This window comes from Xenopus laevis, chromosome 8S (assembly GCF_017654675.1).
Source record: "Xenopus laevis strain J_2021 chromosome 8S, Xenopus_laevis_v10.1, whole genome shotgun sequence".
NCBI lineage: Eukaryota > Metazoa > Chordata > Amphibia > Anura > Pipidae > Xenopus > Xenopus laevis.
The window spans coordinates 37,624,882-37,647,334 of NC_054386.1; the positions used below are offsets into that span (position 1 = coordinate 37,624,882).

General features: G+C 44.7%; 1 protein-coding gene across 3 annotated transcripts in view; it reads left to right on the forward strand.

The window, feature by feature from the left end:
- LOC108699999 (filamin-A) overlaps nucleotides 1-22,453 on the forward strand; it is a 70,147-nt gene that overhangs the window by 31,365 nt on the left and 16,329 nt on the right. For all 3 annotated transcript variants that reach the window (XM_041575000.1, XM_041575001.1, XM_041575002.1), the window contains exons 3-23: nucleotides 6,495-6,743; nucleotides 6,853-6,950; nucleotides 7,065-7,212; nucleotides 7,302-7,420; nucleotides 7,559-7,636; nucleotides 7,844-8,006; nucleotides 8,447-8,647; nucleotides 9,698-9,835; nucleotides 10,045-10,171; nucleotides 10,270-10,406; nucleotides 10,545-10,738; nucleotides 10,973-11,086; nucleotides 11,180-11,323; nucleotides 11,449-11,572; nucleotides 11,696-11,856; nucleotides 16,878-16,968; nucleotides 17,066-17,235; nucleotides 17,365-17,482; nucleotides 17,692-17,954; nucleotides 18,141-18,738; nucleotides 18,835-19,008. In XM_041575000.1, the coding sequence (XP_041430934.1) occupies nucleotides 6,495-6,743; nucleotides 6,853-6,950; nucleotides 7,065-7,212; nucleotides 7,302-7,420; nucleotides 7,559-7,636; nucleotides 7,844-8,006; nucleotides 8,447-8,647; nucleotides 9,698-9,835; nucleotides 10,045-10,171; nucleotides 10,270-10,406; nucleotides 10,545-10,738; nucleotides 10,973-11,086; nucleotides 11,180-11,323; nucleotides 11,449-11,572; nucleotides 11,696-11,856; nucleotides 16,878-16,968; nucleotides 17,066-17,235; nucleotides 17,365-17,482; nucleotides 17,692-17,954; nucleotides 18,141-18,738; nucleotides 18,835-19,008 (3,609 nt within the window). The remainder of the gene's footprint in view (nucleotides 1-6,494; nucleotides 6,744-6,852; nucleotides 6,951-7,064; nucleotides 7,213-7,301; nucleotides 7,421-7,558; nucleotides 7,637-7,843; nucleotides 8,007-8,446; nucleotides 8,648-9,697; nucleotides 9,836-10,044; nucleotides 10,172-10,269; nucleotides 10,407-10,544; nucleotides 10,739-10,972; nucleotides 11,087-11,179; nucleotides 11,324-11,448; nucleotides 11,573-11,695; nucleotides 11,857-16,877; nucleotides 16,969-17,065; nucleotides 17,236-17,364; nucleotides 17,483-17,691; nucleotides 17,955-18,140; nucleotides 18,739-18,834; nucleotides 19,009-22,453) is intronic.

A 22,453-nucleotide genomic window follows, 5' to 3' on the forward strand; every position in this document is an offset into this window, starting at 1 on the left:
CTGGGGCCAACACATTGCTGCATGTGGAATGCTTGCACACTACCTGTACCTACACCCTTTGCGCTGTTGTTCTGTGTATATATAAGCTGCAGCTTACTGTGGATATAGAGAATATTGCACTGGGTTCTTCTCTGGGAGCCTGTCTTCTATCTGGTAGGATTGTTCAGAGGCCCTTGTCCTGTAAGGAAGTGGGGCTGGGACCAAGAATTACACTGCCCCCCATCTCCTTCCCGCTCCATCCCCCAAACTCTGCAGGAGAAGGGAGGGGAGGATTCCTGGCAGGCTCCTTCTTGCTTGTGTTTGCCATATAAGGCCAAAAAATGTTGGAAACTTCAGCGATTAATGGAGAAGCCTGCTAGCCATGGATGTGCCTTGGTAATGGGTGGAGATTGGGGGGGGGGGTGCATCAGGCCCTCTGACTTTTCTTTCTAATGCTTTTTGTTAATGGTACTTAGTTTTTTTTTAAACTACTGAACTGCTAGTATAGTTTACAAAATATTTAACGCTGCCAAAGTGATACTAAAATGTGCATTCCAATTTAGCTACTGCATTGGAAGTAGTTAAATTAGTAGTAGGGATGGGTGAATTTTTTCGCCTTGTTTCGTCAAAAAAATGATGCCCATAGACTTGTATGGCGGCGTGCGTCCAAACAATTTCGCCACGCGACAATTTTTTTTTTTTTGACGTCCAAATCCCTAATTGGTAGTAGTTCCATTACTTCAGCTGCCCCCCCCATCTCTCCACATGGCAGTTGATGCTTTTCTACGGTGAGGGCACCCCATGTTTTGGCAACCTGTACAGTTTGACCTACACAGTGCTATTTGATTGTATAAGCTTTTCATTTGAAACATTCCCTGTAACTATTTTCTTACCCCCCCCCCCCAACGGGCAACAAGGAGCACAAGGCGTAATCCAGCAGCTCAGGCCTTATACGGCAATAGCATCACTGGTGCAAAATGCTTCCTTTTGCCCTCTCCCTGCAGTGACCTCTCACATAAACCTTTTGTACTCTTGTGGGCTCGTCTGCTGTGGAGGCGGGTCGATGCATTCCTTTTGTGCTTTGGAGAGGAAATATCTGAAATGTTGAATGAACATGGAGATCATATACCCACTGTTCTCTCCAGCATCACTTTAGTCCTGGTTCTTGGAACCTTGGTGGGCCCTACTGTGCACAGTCTTAGAATCTCTAAGAGAATGCTGGGAGCTGTAGTTAAGTTGTGCCTTGTAAAAGCCAATCTCTGCACATATAACCTTATCCAGGCATGTCCCATGGTAGATTCATAAACTGCCGATAATAAGAATGGAGGTGGCAGCTGAATGTAAGCAGCACAGCGCTTGTTTAGTCATGACACTTGGAATGTTTCAGAGCCAGATTTTGTCCTTGGTAATGGGCATTGTTCTACTTATCAACTAGGTTTCTGATACAGGTATGGAATCCATTATTGAGAAACCTGTTATCCAGAAAAATTTATGGGAAAGACCTCTCCCATAAAATCAATTTTAATCAAATTTTTAAAAATGATTTCAAGCAAGGAGAGCCAAATCTTGGGAAAGACCCTTTATCTGGAAAAGCCCAGGTTCAGAGCATTCTGTATAACAGGTCTATACCTAGATATAGTATGGATTTAAACTTGGTACAAGGATTAGAAGCCAGCATTATGGCTCTGGGGAAATGCAATAAAGGCAGTGTTTGAAAGCTAATGGCATATTGGTTGCTATGAGTTACAAGACCCAAACAAATGGCTAAACTGCAAATGCAAACAGTTGATTGGTTGCTACTGTAGCAAATGTGGCAACTTGGAGAGGTGTGGGTTTTTTTAAAACTTTTTTTGTACTTTAGTTGAAAGGTTTGTTCTCTGCACATTTTCTCATTAATAGGGAGTCTGAGTAGTGCCCTGTGTTACTAATATAACAAGATTGTAGCGCTTGCTCTGCTTCCTTGCATCATGGGGTAGAGTGGATCTTGACTTTGCAAGGGGGAAGTTTGAGGGAGAGCTCGCCCCTGTACACAGCGTCCTTGCGTGCATGGCATTCTCTGGCATGTTGTGCAATACAAAGCTGCTGTAGTCTGGCGCAATTATGGTCCCCTGATTAAAAGCAGAGCTTGAACAACTGACATGAGACAATGGCTTTGTTCTCAAATGTTCAGGCCAGCTCATTACATGCAAGGTCTGAGCTATGAGGACATGGCTTGCTGAGCTGCTAGACTCAACACACCAGGCAGGTGAAAACGTTAACATGTGTTCCTATGGAGCAAGATACATGACTGCGTCGCAAATGCAGATGATACAAATGCTGGATACTACAGAGGCTTTCATTTGTGTGGGTTTCATTTTGTTCATGTTGACTTAAGCTTTCTTGCATTAGAGCAGTTGAGGGCCTCTCAATGAAAATCCTGGGCCCCAAAGGGAAAAGCACCACAGAAGCTGCAAAACGAGTATATGGTGTGCTTCATAAATTTATTTGGAGAGTGGTCGCACATGAACACAATGCTTCTGTCTTTGTTTGTTTATTCATATGTTGCACAGTTTAAGTGCTTCCCCTCCCCCTCATTTTGTTTTTTTTTCTTTTACTTTCCGGATGAGGCCAGAACTGGATAATACAGTTTGCATGGCTTTTTCCAGTGGGGGCTGAATGAAAATGGGGGGAAAAAGGGGGGGGGGGGGGCAAATTTGAAAATGGTGACATATCATTCTAAAAATGATGATCCGAGTTCCCTAATGATTTAAATAAAGCTTTCTGTATGGGAACCGTAAAATATGGTCAGAGCCATGCCGTACTGTTTTCTGGCCTTGCAACACCATGTCCCACATGCCTGGTGTTTCATTGCGTTTATCTTTTTCATTGCTCTGGGAACCGTCCAGGCAGACTAAACAATGTCGGGTCTCTGTGCGCAGCCCTTGTGCTTTGTATGCTGCAAATGCATACTTTCTGTAAGTCGTATACAAATGGAATGTGCTCCGTCCCACCGCAGCCATTGCTGTATTAAAAATATTGCACAATAACCTCCCCAGTGAGGCATAACAGGGGTGATTAACCCCCAAATAAGGACAAGTACTTGTGCTGTTGTGCCCTGTACACGAGTGACCCCTTTTTGTACAGTGTTCCTGCAATAGTGACTGTCAACTTAGAATTGTCCCTTCCATTGAGTTGAATGGAAATTGCCTATGCCCTGCTGAAGCATTCATGGGTCCTGGCCTCAACTAGTTTCCAAGCATTAAACTTTACTTCTATCCTCAAAGATTCCTATTTAGCAGAGCACCGATAGGTCCCTGGACTAACTGTCCTTTATTTTAGATGCAGAAGGGCACCCATGCACCACAAGATGACTTCATTAAAGGGGTTGTTCACCCTCAAACTACTAGTTATTTTCCGATAGATCACCAGAAATAACCACTTTTTCCAATTACTTTCTATTTTCTATGTGTCACTATTTTTCTAATAGTGTAAAGTGTAATTTTTCACTTTCTAAAGCAATGAGGGGTGGTTGCCAACCCTGTAAACTGTTCTAAACTGATACATTTAGTTGATACATTTATCTTTCTCCCTGCTGAGCATAATCTCTGGGTTTCATTACAGGCAGCTGTTGGAATTGATACAATAGCACTCGTTTTAGATGCTGATCTAATAGGACTTTTTTTTGTTTTCAAATTTGTTTAGTTTGGAGCTATGATTTCATAAATGTCATGCTTATCATACTTGATGGTAATTTCTTCTGAAAAGGAAGCAGACTATGTATAATACATAATGTTTAACTAGCTAATTATTGAAAATTGTGGAACTTTTTGTATGCATCACACGTTTATTGTAAAAATAAAAAATTAAATAATTTGTAAAACCAAATAAACATGAAGCTACAAAAATAATTGATACAATAGTTGCTAATATTCCAGAGACGCTTCTAAGAAATGTATCAACTAAATGTTGCAAAATTGTAACCGTTTAGCGCCAGACTAACTTAAAGGGATCCTGTCATCGGAAAACATCGTTTTTTGTTTTTTTTTTTCTCAAACCGCATCAGTTAATAGTGCTACTCCAGTAGACTTCTGCAATGAAATCCAAAAGGGAGGGGGTGATATCACTCCAACTTGCAGTACAGTAGTAAAGAGTGACTGAAGTTTATCAGAGCACAAGTCACATGACTTGTTGCAGCTGGGAAATTGACAATATGTCTAGCCCTATGTCGGATTTCAAAATTGAATGTAAAAAAATCTGTTTGCTCTTTTGAGAAATGGATTTCAGTGCAGAATTCTGCTGGAGCAGCACTATTAACTGGTTCATTTTGGAAAAAAAAAATTTCCCATGACCGTATACCTTTAATTTCTTTTTATGAGAAGGTAAGCAAGGACCTCGATTCTGGGATGGCAGTGGATGTGATTTACTTAGACTGTGCTAAAGCATTTGATACAGTGCCACACAAAAGGTTACTGGTTAAATTAAGGAATGCTGGCCTGGAACATAGTATTTGTACCTGGATAGAGAACTGGCTAAAAGATAGACTATAAAGAGTGGTGGTAATTTTCTAATTGGACCAGTGATGTTAGTGGAGTACCACAGGGCTCTGTACTAGGTCCCTTGCTTTTCAACTTGTTTATTAATGACCTGGAGGTGGGCATTGAAAGTACTGTTTCTTTTTTTGCAGATGATACTAAATTGTGCAGAACTATAGGTTCCATGCAGGATGCACGAGGTGATATAATAAAGAGGGGTGTCCCCCCAACTGCTGATCATAGCGTGTGTGCGGATCCGTTTCTTGTTTGCTGTTTCATGCAGGATGCTGCCACTTTGCATAGTGATTTGTCTAAAGGTGGCCATACACGGGCCGATAAAAGCTGCCGACAGACCGAGTCGGCATCTTATTGGCCCGTGTATGGGGCCCCCCGACGGGCTTCACCGATTGAGATCCGGCCGAAAGTCGGCCAGATCTCGATCGGTTGGGACAGAAAATCCCGACGGATCGCGGCCGCATCTATTCGTTGATGCAGTCCCGCGATCCGACCGCCCGTTAAGGCCTCGTTAGGATCCGATCGTTGGGCCCTAGGGCCCACGATCGGATCAGCCCGATATTGCCCACCTCAAGGTGGGCATATCGGAGGGAGATCTGCTCGTTAGAGGACATTATAGACAAATAGCAGGGGACCTTTTTGCCCATAAAGTGGATCACCGTACCAGAGGCCACCCCTTTAGACTAGAAGAAAAGAACTTTCATTTGAAGCAACGTAGGGGGTTCTTCACAGTCAGGACAATGAGGTTGTGGAATGCACTGCCGGGTGATGTTGTAATGGCTGATTCAGTTATGCCTTTAAAGGGATCCTGTCATCGGAAAACATGTTTCTTTCAAAATGCATCAGTTAATAGTGCTACTTTAGCAGAATTCTGCACTGAAATCCATTTCTCAAAAGAGCAAACAGATTTTTTTTTTATATCCAATTTTGAAATGTGACATGGGGCTTGACATTTTGTCTTTCCCAGCTGGCCCTGGTCATGTGACTTGTGCCTGCACTTTAGGAGAGAAATGCTTTCTGGCAGGCTGCTGTTTTTCCTTCTCAATGTAACTGAAGGAGTCTCAGTGGGACATGGGTTTTTACTATTGAGTGTTGTTCTTAGATCTACCAGGCAGCTGTTATCTTGTGTTAGGGAGCCGTTATCTGGTTACCTTCCCATTGTTCTTTTGTTTGGCTGCTGGGGGGAAAAAGGAGGGGGTGATATCACTCCAACTTGCAGTAAAGAGTGATTGAAGTTTATCAGAGCACAAGTCACATGACTTGGGGCAGCTGGGAAATTGACAATATGTCTAGCCCCATGTCAGATTTCAAAATTGAATATAAAAAAATCTGTTTGCTCTTTTGAGAAATGGATTTCAGTGTAGAATTCTGCTGGAGCAGCACAATTAACTGATTTCATTTTGAAGAATTTTTTTTTTCCCATGACAGTATTCCTTTAAGAATGGCTTGGATGATTTTTTTTGGACAGACACAATATCAAAGGCTATAGTTAGTATAAGTATGGGTATATATAATTTGTGTGAAAGTAGGGAGGGGTGTGTGTATGGATGCTGGGTTTTCGTTTGGAGGGGTTGGACTTGATGGACTTTGTCTTTTTTCAACCCAATTTAACTATGTAAATATGTAATTAAAGGACATTATAGAAAAATGGCAGGGGACCTTTTTACCCATAAAGTGGATCACCGTACCAGAGGCCACCCCTTTAGACTAGAAGAAAAGAACTTTCATTTGAAGCAACGTAGGGGGTTCTTCACAGTCGGGACAGTGAATGTAACTGTCTACACCTGAATTACTGAGCTGCCAGACTCGAACACCAGACGCAGGAACATTCAACTTTAAACTTAGATTTTGGAAAAAACCATAAAAATGGAGAGTATCTGGAAAAAGTCTTTATTTCTGGGGAACAATCTGAATGCTAACTGAACTGAAAAAGTGTTTGGGAGGTGAACAACCCCTTTAATAAAGCCCCATGTGTTTGTTCTTTTGCAGACAGCAAAGCAATTGTAGATGGAAACCTTAAACTCATCCTGGGTCTTATCTGGACCCTCATTCTGCACTATTCCATCTCAATGCCCATGTGGGATGAAGAAGAGGACGAGGAAGCAAAGAAACAGACCCCGAAGCAAAGGCTGCTGGGATGGATTCAGAACAAGCTGCCTCAACTTCCTGTCACTAACTTCAGCCGGGACTGGCAAAGCGGCCGAGCTCTGGGTGCCCTTGTGGACAGCTGCGCTCCTGGTAATTTCTCCTGTTTTGAGTTTGATCACTGTGGGCCTCTGTATAACAAAAATGATGCAAATATTGGGCCATGGTACATTTCTAAAGTTTCTGCTTTATTTTGGCACAGGTCTTTGCCCAGACTGGGACTCCTGGGATGCCACCAAGCCTGTGGATAATGCACGTGAAGCCATGCAGCAGGCAGATGACTGGTTGGGAATACCACAGGTAGGGTTTACAGCACAGCATGGTAGTTAACTGAAAATAATGGAACACGGGGTTATTGGAAAGTGGCTTACTTATTCTTATATTTAACCTGATCTTTTTGGCTTGATCTTAAAGGTGATCACCCCTGAGGAAATAGTGGATCCCAATGTAGATGAACACTCAGTCATGACCTACCTGTCGCAGTTTCCCAAGGCCAAGCTCAAACCTGGTGCTCCTCTAAGGCCAAAACTGAATCCCAAAAAGGCAAGAGCTTATGGTCCAGGTGAGTTGTGTTCTATCTGATATGCTTCTGGTGAACCAGCAGTGTGGCTTCTAAAACCCTTTGCTATACATGCATTTGGCTTTGGCCAGGTATTGAACCAACTGGAAACATGGTGAAAAAGCGTGCAGAGTTTACAGTTGAGACCATCAGTGCTGGAATGGGGGAGGTCCTGGTCTATGTAGAAGATCCTGCAGGGCACAGAGAAGAGGTAAGGGTGGAACTTCTTTTATCTGTAGACTTGGTGTGTCCTACCTGATAATCATTGCTATAAACTTAGGATATGAATTGTAAAATCAGGTTTATGTATATTTTTATTTTCTTTTTTTTTTAATTTATTTATTTTTAGGCCAAAGTTACTGCAAACAATGACAAGAATCGAACTTTCTCTATCTACTACATCCCCAAAGTAACTGGCTTGCATAAGGTGAAGTGTGATGAGATAATAAGTGGGACACTGTTTTATAGTGATAATAGGACATATGTAAAAGTATTTAAAATCGCTAGCTCTCTGATCACAAGAGCCTAAGATATCATTGGTAGTTCGTCGTCTAAATCACTAGCTATTATTGCTTTACTTAATGTTGTTTTTAAAATGAAGAAACCCTAAATGTATATGCCCTTTTTTCACTAGGTAACTGTCCTGTTTGCTGGTCAGCACATTGCAAAGAGTCCCTTTGAGGTCAACGTGGACAAATCCCACGGTGATGCCAGCAAGGTGACTGCCCAGGGTCCTGGTCTTGAACCCAGTGGAAACATTGCAAATAAGACCACTTACTTCGAGATCTTTACTGCAGGTATGTTGCTAACTCCAGCTAGTAACTTGAGAAAGGTGGAAATCTTAATCTTGTTTTAAGTGCTTGTGTGGGCAGTGCTTGTTCCTTGTTAAGGCAGCTGCACAATGCCATCATCATCACTCATGGTCATGCTGAAAGCTGCGGTTAATCCCACATCTGAGGCAGCTAGTACATCAACACACTTGTTTAGAGCAGCTGTCCTTTTCTGAAGCTACACTAGACGTTCTTCTTCCATTGCCTCAGTAATCAGCCTTGTATGTAACTCTCTCATCATATATCAAAGTGAAAGGTTCCACTCCTGTAATTGTGCTAGTGCTCCCCATCCTCCTTTCCCATGTTTACTGCTCTAGAGAACTAAAAAAAAAAATCCAAAATGGCATGCCTGTGAAACTTTCTTTCAATTCCATGCTGTTAATCACCCAACTCTGTTCTTCCTCCAGGTGCTGGGGTAGGAGAAATCGAAGTGACCATTGTTGACCCCAATGGAAAGAAAGATACAGCAGATGTGCAGCTGGAAGATAAAGGCAGCAGCACGTACCGATGCACCTACAAACCCACAATCGAAGGAATATATACGATCTACATAACCTTCGCTAGTGCTCAGATCCCAAAAAGTCCCTACACTGTTACTATTGGGCAAGGTGTGTATTGGCCTGTTTTACACAGTGGACCTTCTTCTTGGGTGCTGTGTATCTTGGTGCTCTTGATCTAGGGTTTAACATGGTCGAGTCACAAATGTCACATCCTTGCGTTTTAAAGAGGAAACCTTGGGCAAAGAAAGGACACTGACGGCAAAGCAATATATCCTGTGTGTGTGGTGGCCCTTCCGGCAGAACCTTGCCTAGAATTCTAATTCAACGCGTTCTGCTGAAGTCCAAAATAATGCTCTTACTTTCCAGACCTCCAATGATGTTTATTGCCTATTTAGCCTTAAATGTTGATGTTCTGCATCTTGCCATTATTTTTATGCACATGTCCTTTTGGCAAGATTATATTTAAAAAGGTCAGACTGTGGTTCCAGCAGTTTATAATGGCAGGATAACTTTCAGTCACGTGGCCACTTCACAAAGCCTAGGTTCTGTGACTGTCATATCTCTACAACTGTTTCTCCATAACTGTCTTTTTTTCTTTCTTTCACTAGATTATTCTCTTTAGAATGTTCTTGCTTTTTTAAGTCTGTCTTTTGCTCTATTCTTCATGCCGCCATCTCTGGAAGGTGGTCAGTTCACTGGAACTTTGCTGTCTCTGCATAAAGTGTCATTCCCTGCTAGCTGGTGGGGCACACGGACAGAGGTCTTTACGGTACATGTGCATGTGATGTGGTGGATTTTTGGTGGTTTTTTTTTTTTTTTTTTTTTCAAATCCTATTATTGCAAGAATGGGCTCAAGCTGCCTTTTCATGATTTAACTGTTCTCTTGGTTGATCTGAAAGATCTTCACAAACCGGATGCATGTTTAGAGCCAGCTATGGTTCATATGGGTAAATTGTCCCTTCTTTTAACCATTTTAAAACTAGCTGCTTCTACTCAAATGGCAAAAAAATCTTTTACAACATTGTGTAAATACTGAACTCTTTCCCACCCCCCCTATACTGCACTAATTGGAACAATGAAGTGTTGACAAGTATTGACGTGTGAGCTCTTTTAGAGCATCTTAATTAGGTTTTTTATGTATTTTTTTGGATCTTCCAGCTTGCAATCCTGCCGCCTGCCGTGCTGTGGGTCGTGGTCTGCAGCCAAAGGGTGTACGTGTGAAAGAAACGGCAGACTTTAAGGTTTATACCAAAGGTGCAGGAAGCGGTGAACTTAAAGTTGTGATCAAGGGACCAAGTGAGTGAGAAATTGGGAGTATTTGCATTACGTTTCCTACTAGATGCATGAACAGACTCAATGTTGCCACTGTATTTGTGTACTTGATTCCAGCTGTTATTTGCCAATTGCAATAACATTAAGAAGTCTCTATTTTTAATTGGTTAGCCAGCCTTACTGCTCATGAAGCATGTCCTATTTGGGTGACCTAGTTACTGTTTTGTTCACAGAGGGTACTGAGGAACGTGTCAAGCAGAAGGACCTAGGAGATGGTGTGTACGCATTTGAATACTATCCAACTACCGCTGGTAACTATATTGTTACCATCACATGGGGTGGACAGAATATCCCAAGAAGGTGAGCTATTTTTAAAAAAAAATAAAAAAATTTCTCCCTCTTTCTCAGCAACTTTTGCATTAGTCGTTGCTAGCAAGGTTTTATTTTTCTCCCTTCAGTCCATTTGAGGTTAAGGTTGGTACAGAATGTGGACAACAGAGAGTTCGAGCATGGGGCCCTGGTCTTGAAGGCGGTGTGGTTGGAAAATCTGCTGACTTTGTTGTAGAAGCAATCGGCGATGACGTTGGGACTCTAGGTAAGTTCACCAACAAAAGTAATGGCCTAGTGCGTTAATGTGTGATGTGGCAAGAGGTTGTCCGATTTCTACGCACTGCTGTTGGTACCTTGAGTCTCTGTTTATATTAGTCACTGGTCTCCATTGTCACATTTGTAGGGTTTTCTGTGGAAGGTCCTTCTCAAGCTAAGATTGAGTGTGATGATAAAGGAGATGGGTCTTGTGATGTGCGCTACTGGCCCCTGGAACCTGGAGAGTATGCGGTGCATGTACTGTGCAACAATGAGGACGTCAAACTGAGTCCTTTCATGGCTGATATCAAACCAGCCCCCAAAGATTTCTACCCAGAGAAGGTAAACAACTGCTGTGAGCAGCTGCCTTATTGCAATCTTTGTTTAGCAGAGCTTTTAGGCTAATAACTGTGGAGAAACTCAGGCTGGGGTTACGCTCCTAATATATCCAGGTGGATTCTTGGACTGCGTTTTTTCACAGGCCGATATTCCACTACATGTGGCATTAGCCTTAATCTCCTGTTTTTGTTATATGTCTGAACAATTTTTTTTTTCCCCCCCCTCCAAACATTTAAGGTCAAAGCCTATGGTCCTGGGCTTGAGAAGACTGGGTTGGCAATAAACAAGCCAGCAGAGTTCACCGTTGATGCCAAACTTGGAGGAAAGGCTCCTCTCAAAGTGTCTCTGCAGGTATATTGTCTCAGCCCCCCTCCCCTTTCCCCCCCCTAAATGACTAAATTGGTTCATCTTGGAAATTTCTCATTCTGACTGGTCAACTTGCAGGATTCTGAAGGAAATACAGTCGATGTCACCACCAAGGATAACGGGAATGGCACATACAGCTGCAGCTATCTGCCAAAGAAACCTCTGAAACACACAGCTGTGGTGTCCTGGGGTGGGGTGAACATCCCCAACAGCCCTTTCAGGGTAAGGCCTTCTTATTAACAGCTTGACGTTAATGTGTGTCTTGTATTATTGACCTGGTGATCAATGGTTTCGATCTGGAGAAGGCTATCTATACAGTTAATTGTAGGTACCTGCTTCCCTTCTAGATGACCATTGGGGCTGGAAGCCATCCTAACAAGGTGAAGGTTTATGGACCTGGTGTTGCCAAGACTGGCCTGAAAGCTCATGAACCAACCTACTTTACTGTGGATTGCACAGAAGCTGGTCAAGGTGAGATGTGTTCATTGTTCTTGCTTCCCTTTGTCAAAAACTATTGATATTGAGTTTATATTCTTTAGAAAATGCTACCGTTTCCTCAGCTTCTGGCAATAATGTGTGTTTCTTTCCACTCAGGTGATGTGAGTATTGGAATAAAATGTGCCCCAGGAGTTGTGGGCCCTGCTGAAGCCGACATAGACTTTGACATTATCCGTAACGATAATGATACATTTACCGTGAAGTACACTCCTCCTGGAGCAGGGAGCTACACCCTCATGGTCCTGTTTGCTGACCAGGTGACCATATACATCATTGTTTTGTGGTATTCGAGTGACCGGTTCTCTTAACATTTGTCTCTGTGCAAGAAAGTACAGAAATTAGTCAGAAATATGTTCAAAATTTTTCCATTTTAAAATGTAAACTTTTAAGGAAGTAAGGATTTCCCCAAGTCACCCATGGTCAGCATTCACCAATGGGTTAACTTCCCCCTGCAGGCCAGCGGACAGGACCTCCCCCTATCAATTAAAAGTTCCACCTCCTCCCTTACCCCCTAGTCTTTTTTGTCCTGTCCGGGCCAGGGAGAGGATAGCCTGTTTGGATGAAGAAAACAGGGCTACTACGAATGGACAACTGTAAGGGCCTAAAAATAGCTCCCCAGAGAGGGGTCAGCAGGGGCTTACTTACATGCCCGTGTCTCTCCTCCCGTGTTCGGGTCAGGGGGATGCGGAGGAAGCATGGCCGTGATAGGCGATGTTAGAGGCTGATCCTCCGGCTGTGCTGGTCAGGTGAGGCCAGAAGACTGAGTGAAAGTGCTCCAGAAGCTGCACGCCGGTTACTGCAGGGCTTGGAGAACGCCGTGGACCGGAAGTGATGCGGCATCGGAAGTGACGCGGCGGCCATCTTGGATGAGGGCAAAATCGCGAAAGATTCTAAGATGGAAAAAGGAAGTATGGAGGCAATTTTTGGCGCTAAAACTCCACCGTCCTAGCCTGGAGAAGGCAGAAGATATAGGTGGGGCAGTCAGGAAAAGGAAAAAATTGATTTATGCAAGAGTCTTGCCTGCCTTATTTAAAGCAGTACACACTTCCTGTGGGTGCACACAGGTATGTGGGGGACATCAGCTGAGTTTTCCTTGTAATTTCTAAGACCAGTGGCTGATTACTTTTATTTTATCTATTCTCTTAACCAGTTTTTCCAATGGAACCTGGTATGACGGGAAAAGCCTCTCACCCTAAAGGGAAAAGGTGATGTATGAGGTCAAAGAGAATATGGCAGGGATATAGGGCTCCGTTTCTAACAGTGTTGTTATTTTCATGCAGCCTTCCTGCCACAGATGTAAGAAAAGACAAGTCTCCAGAGAAAACAACTTCTGCAGAGAAACAACAGGAGCCTGGATCCTCTGTTTCACAAGAAAACCAATGGGAGTCCTTAGCCTCGGTGATAAAACAGGCAGTTATTCAAGGATTCCAGGAGGTATCAGGCACTAAGAAAAGACCAAGACACCATCATGGGAGACAAGGGGAGTCTTTTTTTCAGATGTATCAGAGGGAGACCTGTCATTTGACTCGGACGTCCTGTCTCAGGCAGGATCAGAGGAGGGCGAAATTGATTCGGAAGAAGAATCAACATTTGATTTAGCGGTGATTGATCCGTTAATAAAAGCAGTCAGACAGACTAACTTTTCCAACAGAGTTGACAAAGTTATCATCGGCAGATAAACTCTTTCCATCATCAAAAAAGAAATCCGCATGCTTTCCTGTACATTCGTCTATCAAGGAGATTATTGCGTCGGAATGGAAGAAGACTGAAAAAAGAGCTCAGACAACAGGAAAATTCAACAAGAAGTATCCTTTTGACGAACAAGATTCTAAGACCTGTGATTCACCACCTAAAGTGGATGCGGCTGTGGTGAGGCTGGCTAAAAAAACTACACTTCCAGTAGATGATGCGGCAGTCTTTAGAGAGCCGATGGAGAAAAAGATAGAATTTAATCTAAGGAAAGCTTTTGGTGCCGCAGGGGCAGCCTGTAAACCAGCTGTTGCAGTGACTTCAGTGTCTAGAGCTTTGAAGGTGTGGTTGTCGGAACTTGGGGAAGCAATATCTTCTAATGTAAAGAGACCAAGACTTTTGGAGATGTTGACAGATTGTAAAATGGCAACAGAATTTATATCCGAAGCTTCGATAGACCTAGTGCATTTTTCGGCAAGATCTATGGCGCTGTCGGTGGCAGCCAGAAGGGCCTTATGGCTGAAGACGTGAGAAAATTCAGGATGGAATCCTTAATGTCAATCATGCAAGTCATCTCAAGGGGAGATTGGCTGACGAGCATAGATTTAAAAGATGCGTACTTTCATGTTCCGATCGCACAGGTGCACAGAAAGTATCTAAGATTCTCAATAGACCATGTACAATTCAAGTGCCTACCGTTTGGTCTAGCCCAACCCCGAGAGTGTTTACAAAAGTATTGGTTACTCTCATAGCGGAATTAAGAAAAGAGGGCTTGGCAGTGTACCATTATCTGGACGACATCCTGGTGGTAGCAAACTCAAAGGCAGAAGCAGAGATTCATACTGCCAGAGTAAAGGAATTTTTGCTAGATCACGGTTGGATAGTAAACCAGAAGAAAAGCAGTTTAATTCCCACTCAGACCCTACAATATTTAGGGGCTTTGTTTCAAACAGAAATTTTGTCAGTCTTCCCTTGGAGCGTCAATTAAAGGTGGTCGACTTGGTAGAAGATTTCAGGAAAAGAAAAACAGTTTCCGTGCATCATTGTCTGAAAGTGCTGGGATCCATGTCGGCAACAATACAGATAGTGAGATGGGCAAGATGGCACTTAAGACCCTTGCAGATTTTTCTTCTAAGAAATGTAAATCAGCCTCATCTACATTTAAAGAGGAGGCTGTTCGTACCACAAGAGGTAAAGAAAACCCTGTTATGGTGGTGCAGACAGAAGAATCTGGCGAGGGGAATGCCGCTGGAAGAACCAGAGTGGGTGGTAGTAACCACCGATGCGTCAAGTGTGGGATGGGGAGCCCACATAGGCGAAGAAGTTGTACAGGGCACATGGAAGGGAGAAAATGTGCCGTCAAATCTTCTGGAGTTGAGAGCGATAAGAGAAGCCCTCATATATTTTTCACATCTACTGAAAGGAAAACAAGTAAAGGTAATGTCGGACAATACTACAGCAGTCGCTTATTTAGCAAAGCAGGGGGGCACCAGAAGCGTGTCTTTGCTAGAGGAAGTAGAACCGCTATTTCAGTGGGCAGAAAATTGGCTAGAAGGGTTGACCGCGATCCATCTCCCAGGGAAAGAAAATTGGAAGGCCGACTTCCTCAGTCGGACAGTGTTGGACCCAGGAGAATGGAGTCTACACGATCGGATCTTCGAAGAGATGGTGAGAAAGTGGGGGCATCCAGAGATAGATGTGATGGCATCCCCACAGAACCGGAAGTGTCACCGGTTCTTTTCAAGGTTTCCCTGCAAAGAGGCAGAGGCGGTAGACGGCCTGAGACAAAGTTGGTCAGAAGGCATAATTTATGTGTTTCCTCCATGTCCGTTAATTTGGAGAGTCTTGAAAAAGATAAAGGAAAGACAGAGCAGAGGCCATTGCGGTAATCCCTTTCTGGCCCAGGAGGCCATGGTTTCCTCTTCTCCAGAAGCTGGCCATAGACAAGCCCATGCAGATTCAGAGCTTTCCAGGTTGGCTGACGCAGAGATCAATTCAAATCCAAAGGCACAATCATCTATCTTTGATGGCTTGGCGGTTGAGAGGAAGAAGTTAACACAGTTTTTTCAAAAGGAGGAAGTCATAGACTTATTATTGAAGTCAAGGAAACCAAGCACTTCCCAGCAATACTATAGAGTATGGGGAACGTTTGTGGAATTTGTTACGGAAAGAAAAGAAGACCCTTTGTCTCCCATCAGCTCCAGTGCTGGTAGAATTTTTGTTCTCGGGGTATAAGAAGAGATTGCATTGTAACACACTGAGGGGACAGGTGTCGGCAATTTCGGCATTAACAGGGAAGAATTGGGCAGAGGAACCGTTGGTGAAAAGATTCTTTAATGCCCTAATAAGGGTCAGACCAATGAAAAGAAGTTGTCTTCCCCCATGGGATCTTCCCTTCGTCTGGAGGACCTTGACTGAGTCTCCATTTGAGCCATTGGAGGAGTCCTCCGTATGGAATATGACGCTAAAGGTGATTCTTTTGGTGGCAGTAACATCAGCCTGTAGAGTGGGAGAGTTGGCAGCTCTGTCGGTTTCAGAGCCACATACAGTGATGTTTGAAGATCGAGTAGTGTTGAAACCGGCATTCGGGTTCCTTCCGAAGGTCATGTCCAAGTTCCATATGAACTTAGAGGTCGTCCTGCCTGCTTTCTTTCCAGACCCGACATCTGCAGAGGAAAAGATGTGGCACACCCTGGATTTAGTAAGGGCTATTAAGATCTATGTGGAAAGAACAAAAGCATGGAGAAGGTCAGAGCATTTGTTCATAATACCTAACGGGTATAGGAAAGGTCAAGCTCCAACGAAGAGAACTATTAGTTCCTGGATCGTGGCGGCCATAGCAAAGGCATACAACGTGGCAGGAAGGAAAGTACCTAAAGGGTTGAAGACTCATTCTACCAGGGCATTGCCAAGTTCCTGGGCGGCGCAAGCCAGGGAGTCGCCAGAGAGCATCTGCAAGTCGGCAAGATGGTCGTCTTTAAATACATTTGTTAAACATTACAAATTGGATGTATTGTCTTCCCAAGAAGCTAAATTTGGGAGAAAAGTTTTACAGTCTATAATGTTCTCCACAAATTAAAAGTTCTGTTAAATACATTTGTGTCCCGCCCTCTATTTTAGCTTGGGTATATCCCATTGGTGAATGCTGACCATGGGTGACTTGGGGAAAACAGGAAATTGTTTCATACATACCGTAATTTCTGTTTCCTGGTCACTTCCATGGCAGCATTCACCAGGGAGTTTCCCACCCTTCATAAGGGACAGCTTTAATACTGAGACAAGGGGGTAAGGGAGGAGGTGGAACTTTTAATTGATAGGGGGAGGTCCTGTCCGCTGGCCTGCAGGGGGAAGTTAACCCATTGGTGAATGCTGCCATGGAAGTGACCAGGAAACAGAAATTACGGTATGTATGAAACAATTTCCTGTTTTGTGGTTATTTAACGTTCCAACCACAAATTCTGGAATAAATTACTTGGCATATTAGTTTAAGGTCTGCTGTCCCTACAGACCTGTACAGTTAGCAGTCTCTTAAATTTGTTGGTAAATTATTAAAAAACTCACCCCCCCTGCCAAAACATTTGTTTTCTAGGCTACTCCAATGAGTCCATTCCGTATCAAGGTTGATCCATCACATGATTCAAGTAAAGTTAAGGCAGAAGGACCTGGACTAAACCGAAGTGGTAAGAACGGTTTGTCTTGTGGCTGTTGGCATTGCCTGCAGTTGGATGATTGCTTCCCAGAATTTTTCATTATGTGGTGCTTCTTGTATTTTTAAAGGTGTGGAAATCGGGAAACCGACTCATTTCACAGTCAATGCCAAGGCTGCTGGTAAAGCCAACCTGGATGTGCAGTTTACAGGTCCTGCCAAGGGAGAGGCTGTGAAGGACTTTGATGTTATTGATAACCATGATAACACCTACACTGTAAAATACACTCCAGTGCAACAGGTACGTCTGCTGAATATTTTTTTCTTAGAGGTTTTTTATTTTATTTTTTAAAGTTTTCCTAGAAATGATAGGAGGATGATCTAGTAGTATGATTGTATTCTGCTTAATGGTATTTATGTTTTACTGTAGGGTAACTTGGGTGTAAATGTGACCTATGGCGGGGACCATATTATGAAGAGTCCCTTCTCTGTTGGCATTGCCCAAACTTTGGACCTTAGTAAAATTAAAGTCTCTGGACTTGGTGACAGTATGTATATATATATTTATTTATTTTTTCTGTATATTACTCTTTTTATAAACTCTTCTTTGGTCTCGCTGCTTGTATTTTTGACACCATTGAACCTTTAAAACAAAGGCCTCCATAAGCTTGCTGCTTTAAACTTTTATACACTTAAATGCAACTGGAGTTAGAGGGAACTTTACTTACAATCTCTTATTGTTTTCCCCCCCATCCAGAGGTGGAGGTTGGAAAGGATCAGGAGTTCACCGTGAAATCTAGAGGTGCTGGAGGACAAGGCAAAGTGGCTTGTAAGATCACTGGACCAGCCAACAAGTCTGTTCCTTGCAAGGTGGAACCTGGTCTGAGCCCAGATAACAGCACTGTCAAATTTATCCCTCGGGAGGAAGGCCCATATGAGGTGGAAGTGACATACGATGGAGTACCTATACCTGGTAGCCCATTTCCCGTTGAGGCAGTTCCTTCAACAAATCCCTCAAAGGTAAAACTCCTGCATTAATCACTTAGAAATATAAACATTGTATGGCAAATGTTTGCTTTATATTGTTGTGGGCAGTTGGCAAGTCCAACTTTGTGGTCATTCATGGGGTCCTGAAAGCATTTGTTGTACAAGACAGACCTTATTTAGCCTTTTTTTTTTTTTTTTTTTTTTTTTTCCTTTTTGCAGGTCAAAGCTTTTGGTCCTGGTCTAAAGGGAGGCAGTGTTGGTTCCCCCACGCCTTTCACCATCGATACTAAAGGAGCTGGCCAGGGTGGGCTTGGCCTCACGGTTGAAGGTCCATGTGAAGCCAAAATAGAATGTCTTGACAATGGGGATGGAACCTGTTCGGTTTCATACTTGCCTACAGAACCTGGTGACTATAACATAAATATCCTGTTTGCTGATGCACACATCCCTGGATCACCTTTCAAGGCCAAGATCGAGCCATGTTTCGATCCTTCAAAAGTGACCTGTTCTGGTCCTGGTCTGGAACATGCTCAGGTTGGAGAAACGGGTAAATTTAATGTGGACTGTTCAAATGCTGGTAGCGCTGAGCTGACCATTGAAATTATCTCTGACAATGGTATGCAAGCCGAAGTACACATCCAGGACAACGGTGATGGAACTTACACCATTACATACATACCACTGTACCCAGGTGTCTACACAATAACTATTAAGTATGGAGGACAGATGGTGCCTAACTTCCCAAGCAAGCTTCACGTTAAACCCGCCATTGACACCTCTGGGGTTAAAGTCTATGGACCAGGAATCGAAGGAAAAGGTGAGGGCAACACAAGCCCTGTAAATATTTTTTGGTCGTCTTTTGGTTTGTTTTTATGGGTTTTTAACAAGGTTATTCTGTGTTTTTCTTCTCCAGGTGTTTTCAGAGAAGCTACTACAGAATTCAATGTGGATGCTCGGGCTCTTACAAAATCTGGAGGACCTAATCTCAAGACCGTGGTCTCAAATCCCTCTGGCAACTTTACTGAGGCCTATGTGCAAGACAATGGCGATGGTACATATAAAGTGGAATATACTCCCTATGAAGAAGGTAAGTAGCACGATAATTGGGAAAGCTTGTCCGTAGTGAGCTTGGAGAGAGAACTCACAAAAGATTAAATTTTCTCTTACGGCTCGGGGGACACGGGAACCATGGGGGGTTAAGCTCCTCCCTCCAGGAGGCAGGACACTGATAGCAAAGCTGGACTGCTCCTTCTCCCTCCTATCCCTCCTGCTTAACTCCACACTTCAGTGTCCTGCATCCAAAGACTAGGGACCTGGCCTCTAGGAGGCCCAACGAGTGATTCTACTGTCGGCAAATAGCGCTGACACCTGGGGTAAGACAGGAGTTGGGGACAGTCCTGTACTCCATGCTCAGCCCCCCTCACTGGATTCCTCATCTGGGGTCCATAAGACTTGTTACAAGCTGACCACCCAACACTACTAGGGCTTGCCGTTAGTTGTGGAACAAACCCAAGGCAGCAAGTTGACTGCAATACTCTTTATTGGGAGGTAGAGTTACACAACATGTTTCGGGCGGAGCCCTTTGTCAAGTGTAACCCGTGGAATTAAACCAACAAAGACTTTTGGTGAGCCGCACCCATTCCTTTATTTGAAATACTAGGGCTTGCCGGCATGGTAGGTGCTGTGGTTGGCCAGACTCTGAGGCTCGTGAGAGAGAGCTGTAACATCCCCTATTGATGAATATACATCGCAGGGGACCCCTCTGGGTAAGTAGGCTGTGCATACCCTGCTTGCGAACACCGTGCAGACCTGCTTGCCTTCCCGGAGGGAGGACTTCTTGCTCTGCGGCTGGCCTTATTCCATCACTGCAGCTCAGGGAGAACACACTGCCCACTCTTCTCAGTGGTGCAGTTATCCCTACACCGCCCCCCCCCCCTTGGGAGAGACAGGTGGACTCAGGAGTGATGTCACCACCTCCGATCCCGGTGATGGTTCCATCTGACTCGCGCAAAACCCTTCACTCCTCTGGCATAACTTCCGGGGCGGGCGGTCGTGCCCTTTTTCTTTCTGCACTGGGACAGTTCATGGAGACTCCTTTCTGGCGCTCCTCTTCAGGACTACGGATTTTAATTTTTTTTTTCCCAGACGGGGTGCCTGCTCTACTCCCTCTCCCTTCTCTTAAGGGCACAGGTTAGTGGTAGGCATAGCTCTGAGCATACACTCTGATGTCACAAGGGCCAAAGCTTCAAAGGAGACCTGTTTCCCAGGGGAGGGAAGGCAAAGGCCTCTATGACTTACTTTGCTAAACTTTGCACCACATGAGTCACAGGCAAAGGTCAAGGGGACTCCAATTGTGCCGCGTCAGGGGTATCCTCTACCGCTTCCATTACACCGGAGGTAACAGGCCTAGGGGATAATTCTCCCACTCCAACAGCCTCTGGGGGCTACAGCATCCCACACCGTGGGGGATACCCCTCCATATTGGGCGCTACAGCTGTCTCAACCCTTGGCTAACCTGCAGGGAATTGCAAGCTTATCCACTTCATTAGATAAGTTTCACAATATTGGTGACTTTGAGCTCAGTGAGGGGGAGATTTCTTCAGCCTCATCTGAGGGAATTTCTGACCCTGACAGGGAGGTACCCCATGACAGAGGGGCAATTAAAAATTCCCTACAGTTGGAGGACTCATCTGGTTCAAGGGCCCATTTAAACTCCAGCGTAAGCAGAGCACTCCATTAGCCTTTGACGACCAATTGGGGGATGTAATCCAACAGGAATGGGATTGTCCAGAGAAGAAATTCCAACCTTCTTGCGCTCCTGTCCCTTTTCCAAGGACCTCATAGAAAAGTGGAGTGTCCCTCCAGCAGTTGATGCTCTGGTATTGCAGCTGTCCAAGAATACAGCCCTCCCTGTCCCAGATGCAGCAGCCTTCAAGGATCCCACCGCTGAGCACCTGGAGGAATTCCAATGATCTATTTTCACATCTGCAGGCTCCACCTTCAGACCTGTCATCGTGGCGGCATCGGTCAGCAGAGCTATTGCGGACTGGGCCCAAGCGCTGCTGGATGGTATCAGAGATGATTAGTCTGATGGAATTATCTTCGTTGGCTGCGCAGATTGTGGACGCAAATGCCTTCATGGCCAATGCCCTTCTTGATTCCTTCCGGGCTTCGGCCAGAACTTTGGCCACAGCAGTGGCAGCACGCAGAGCGCTCTGGCTGATCTTGGTTCCAAGAAGGCTCTGACCTCCATGGCCTTCAAGGGCGTCTGTTTGGTGCGAGCTGGAGAAGATTATATCACAAGCTACTGGGGGTAAAAGTGCACTGCTGCCCCAGCACAAGTCCCACCTCAATACAGGAAAGCGGCGTGGGAGATTTTTTGTGTGGCCAGGGGCTTCAGATCGTCAAAGGGATCTTCTCCTCCCTCCTCTTCCAGCCCCAAAAGCAGATTCCAGCACAAGAACAGACCGATATGGCAGACTCGTAAGAATCCACAAAAGCCCTCCTGACAAGTCCCTGTCACAATGACGGGACAGAACCTCTGAGACCGACATAGGTAGTGGGTGGACACCTGCGTTGGTTTTGGGAGGCGTGGCACGTTTCTGTGTCAGATGCTTGGGTCTACGAACTGGTGACTGGAAACTGGAGTTTCTATCCTGCCCTCCACAACGGTTCTTTCTCTAAAGGGTTCCCCCAAGAAATCCAAAGAGAGGAGCATTCTTCCAGGTTGTCTCAGGACTACTACATTCCGGGATCATGGTACCGGTACCAGAGGACCAGCTCTTTCAGGGCTTCTACTCTAATTTATGGCCCTATCCTTCGGCTCCACGGGTATTCACCAAGATCATGGTGGCAATGACAGCGGTCCTGCGCCTTCAGGGCATATCAATCGCGCTGTACCTAGATGACATCCTGGTGAAGACGGCATCCCTGGAGGAGGCCCAGGGTCATCTAGCAATCACCATCAGAACGTTGGAACGATTCGGGTGGTTACAGAAAAAATCCTTCCTCTTCCCCCTCCCAGGTTATGCTGTTCCTGGGGCTAATACTGAACAAATGCTCTCAGAGAGTGGTTCTCCCACAGGAGAAGATGGGACGACTCGCTCCACAACTCATCCAGATCAGAACACAATCGGTGCATTTTTCCATGCAAGTACTGGGATACATGGTGACGACCATGGAAGCAGTACCCTTTGCACAGTTGCACTTGCGTCCTCTCCAACTGTGCATTTTACGAAACTGGTGGAAGACTTCACTGAACCAGAGGATCACACTGAATCCGGTGACACTACAGTCCCTGCAGTGGTGGGTGAACCCTTGTCATCTACCCAGGGGCCGCCGGTGGGGAGAGTCTTAGTGGACAGTGCTCACCACTGACGCCTGGCTGGGTGGGGAGCAAGGTTCACACAAAGGTCAAACCAGGGAAGATGGAGCTACGAGCAATCTATCTGACACTGCGCCATTGGGAGGCTATCTTGACGTACCTCTCGGTGCGGGTACAGACCAACAATGCGACCACAGTCGCAAATATA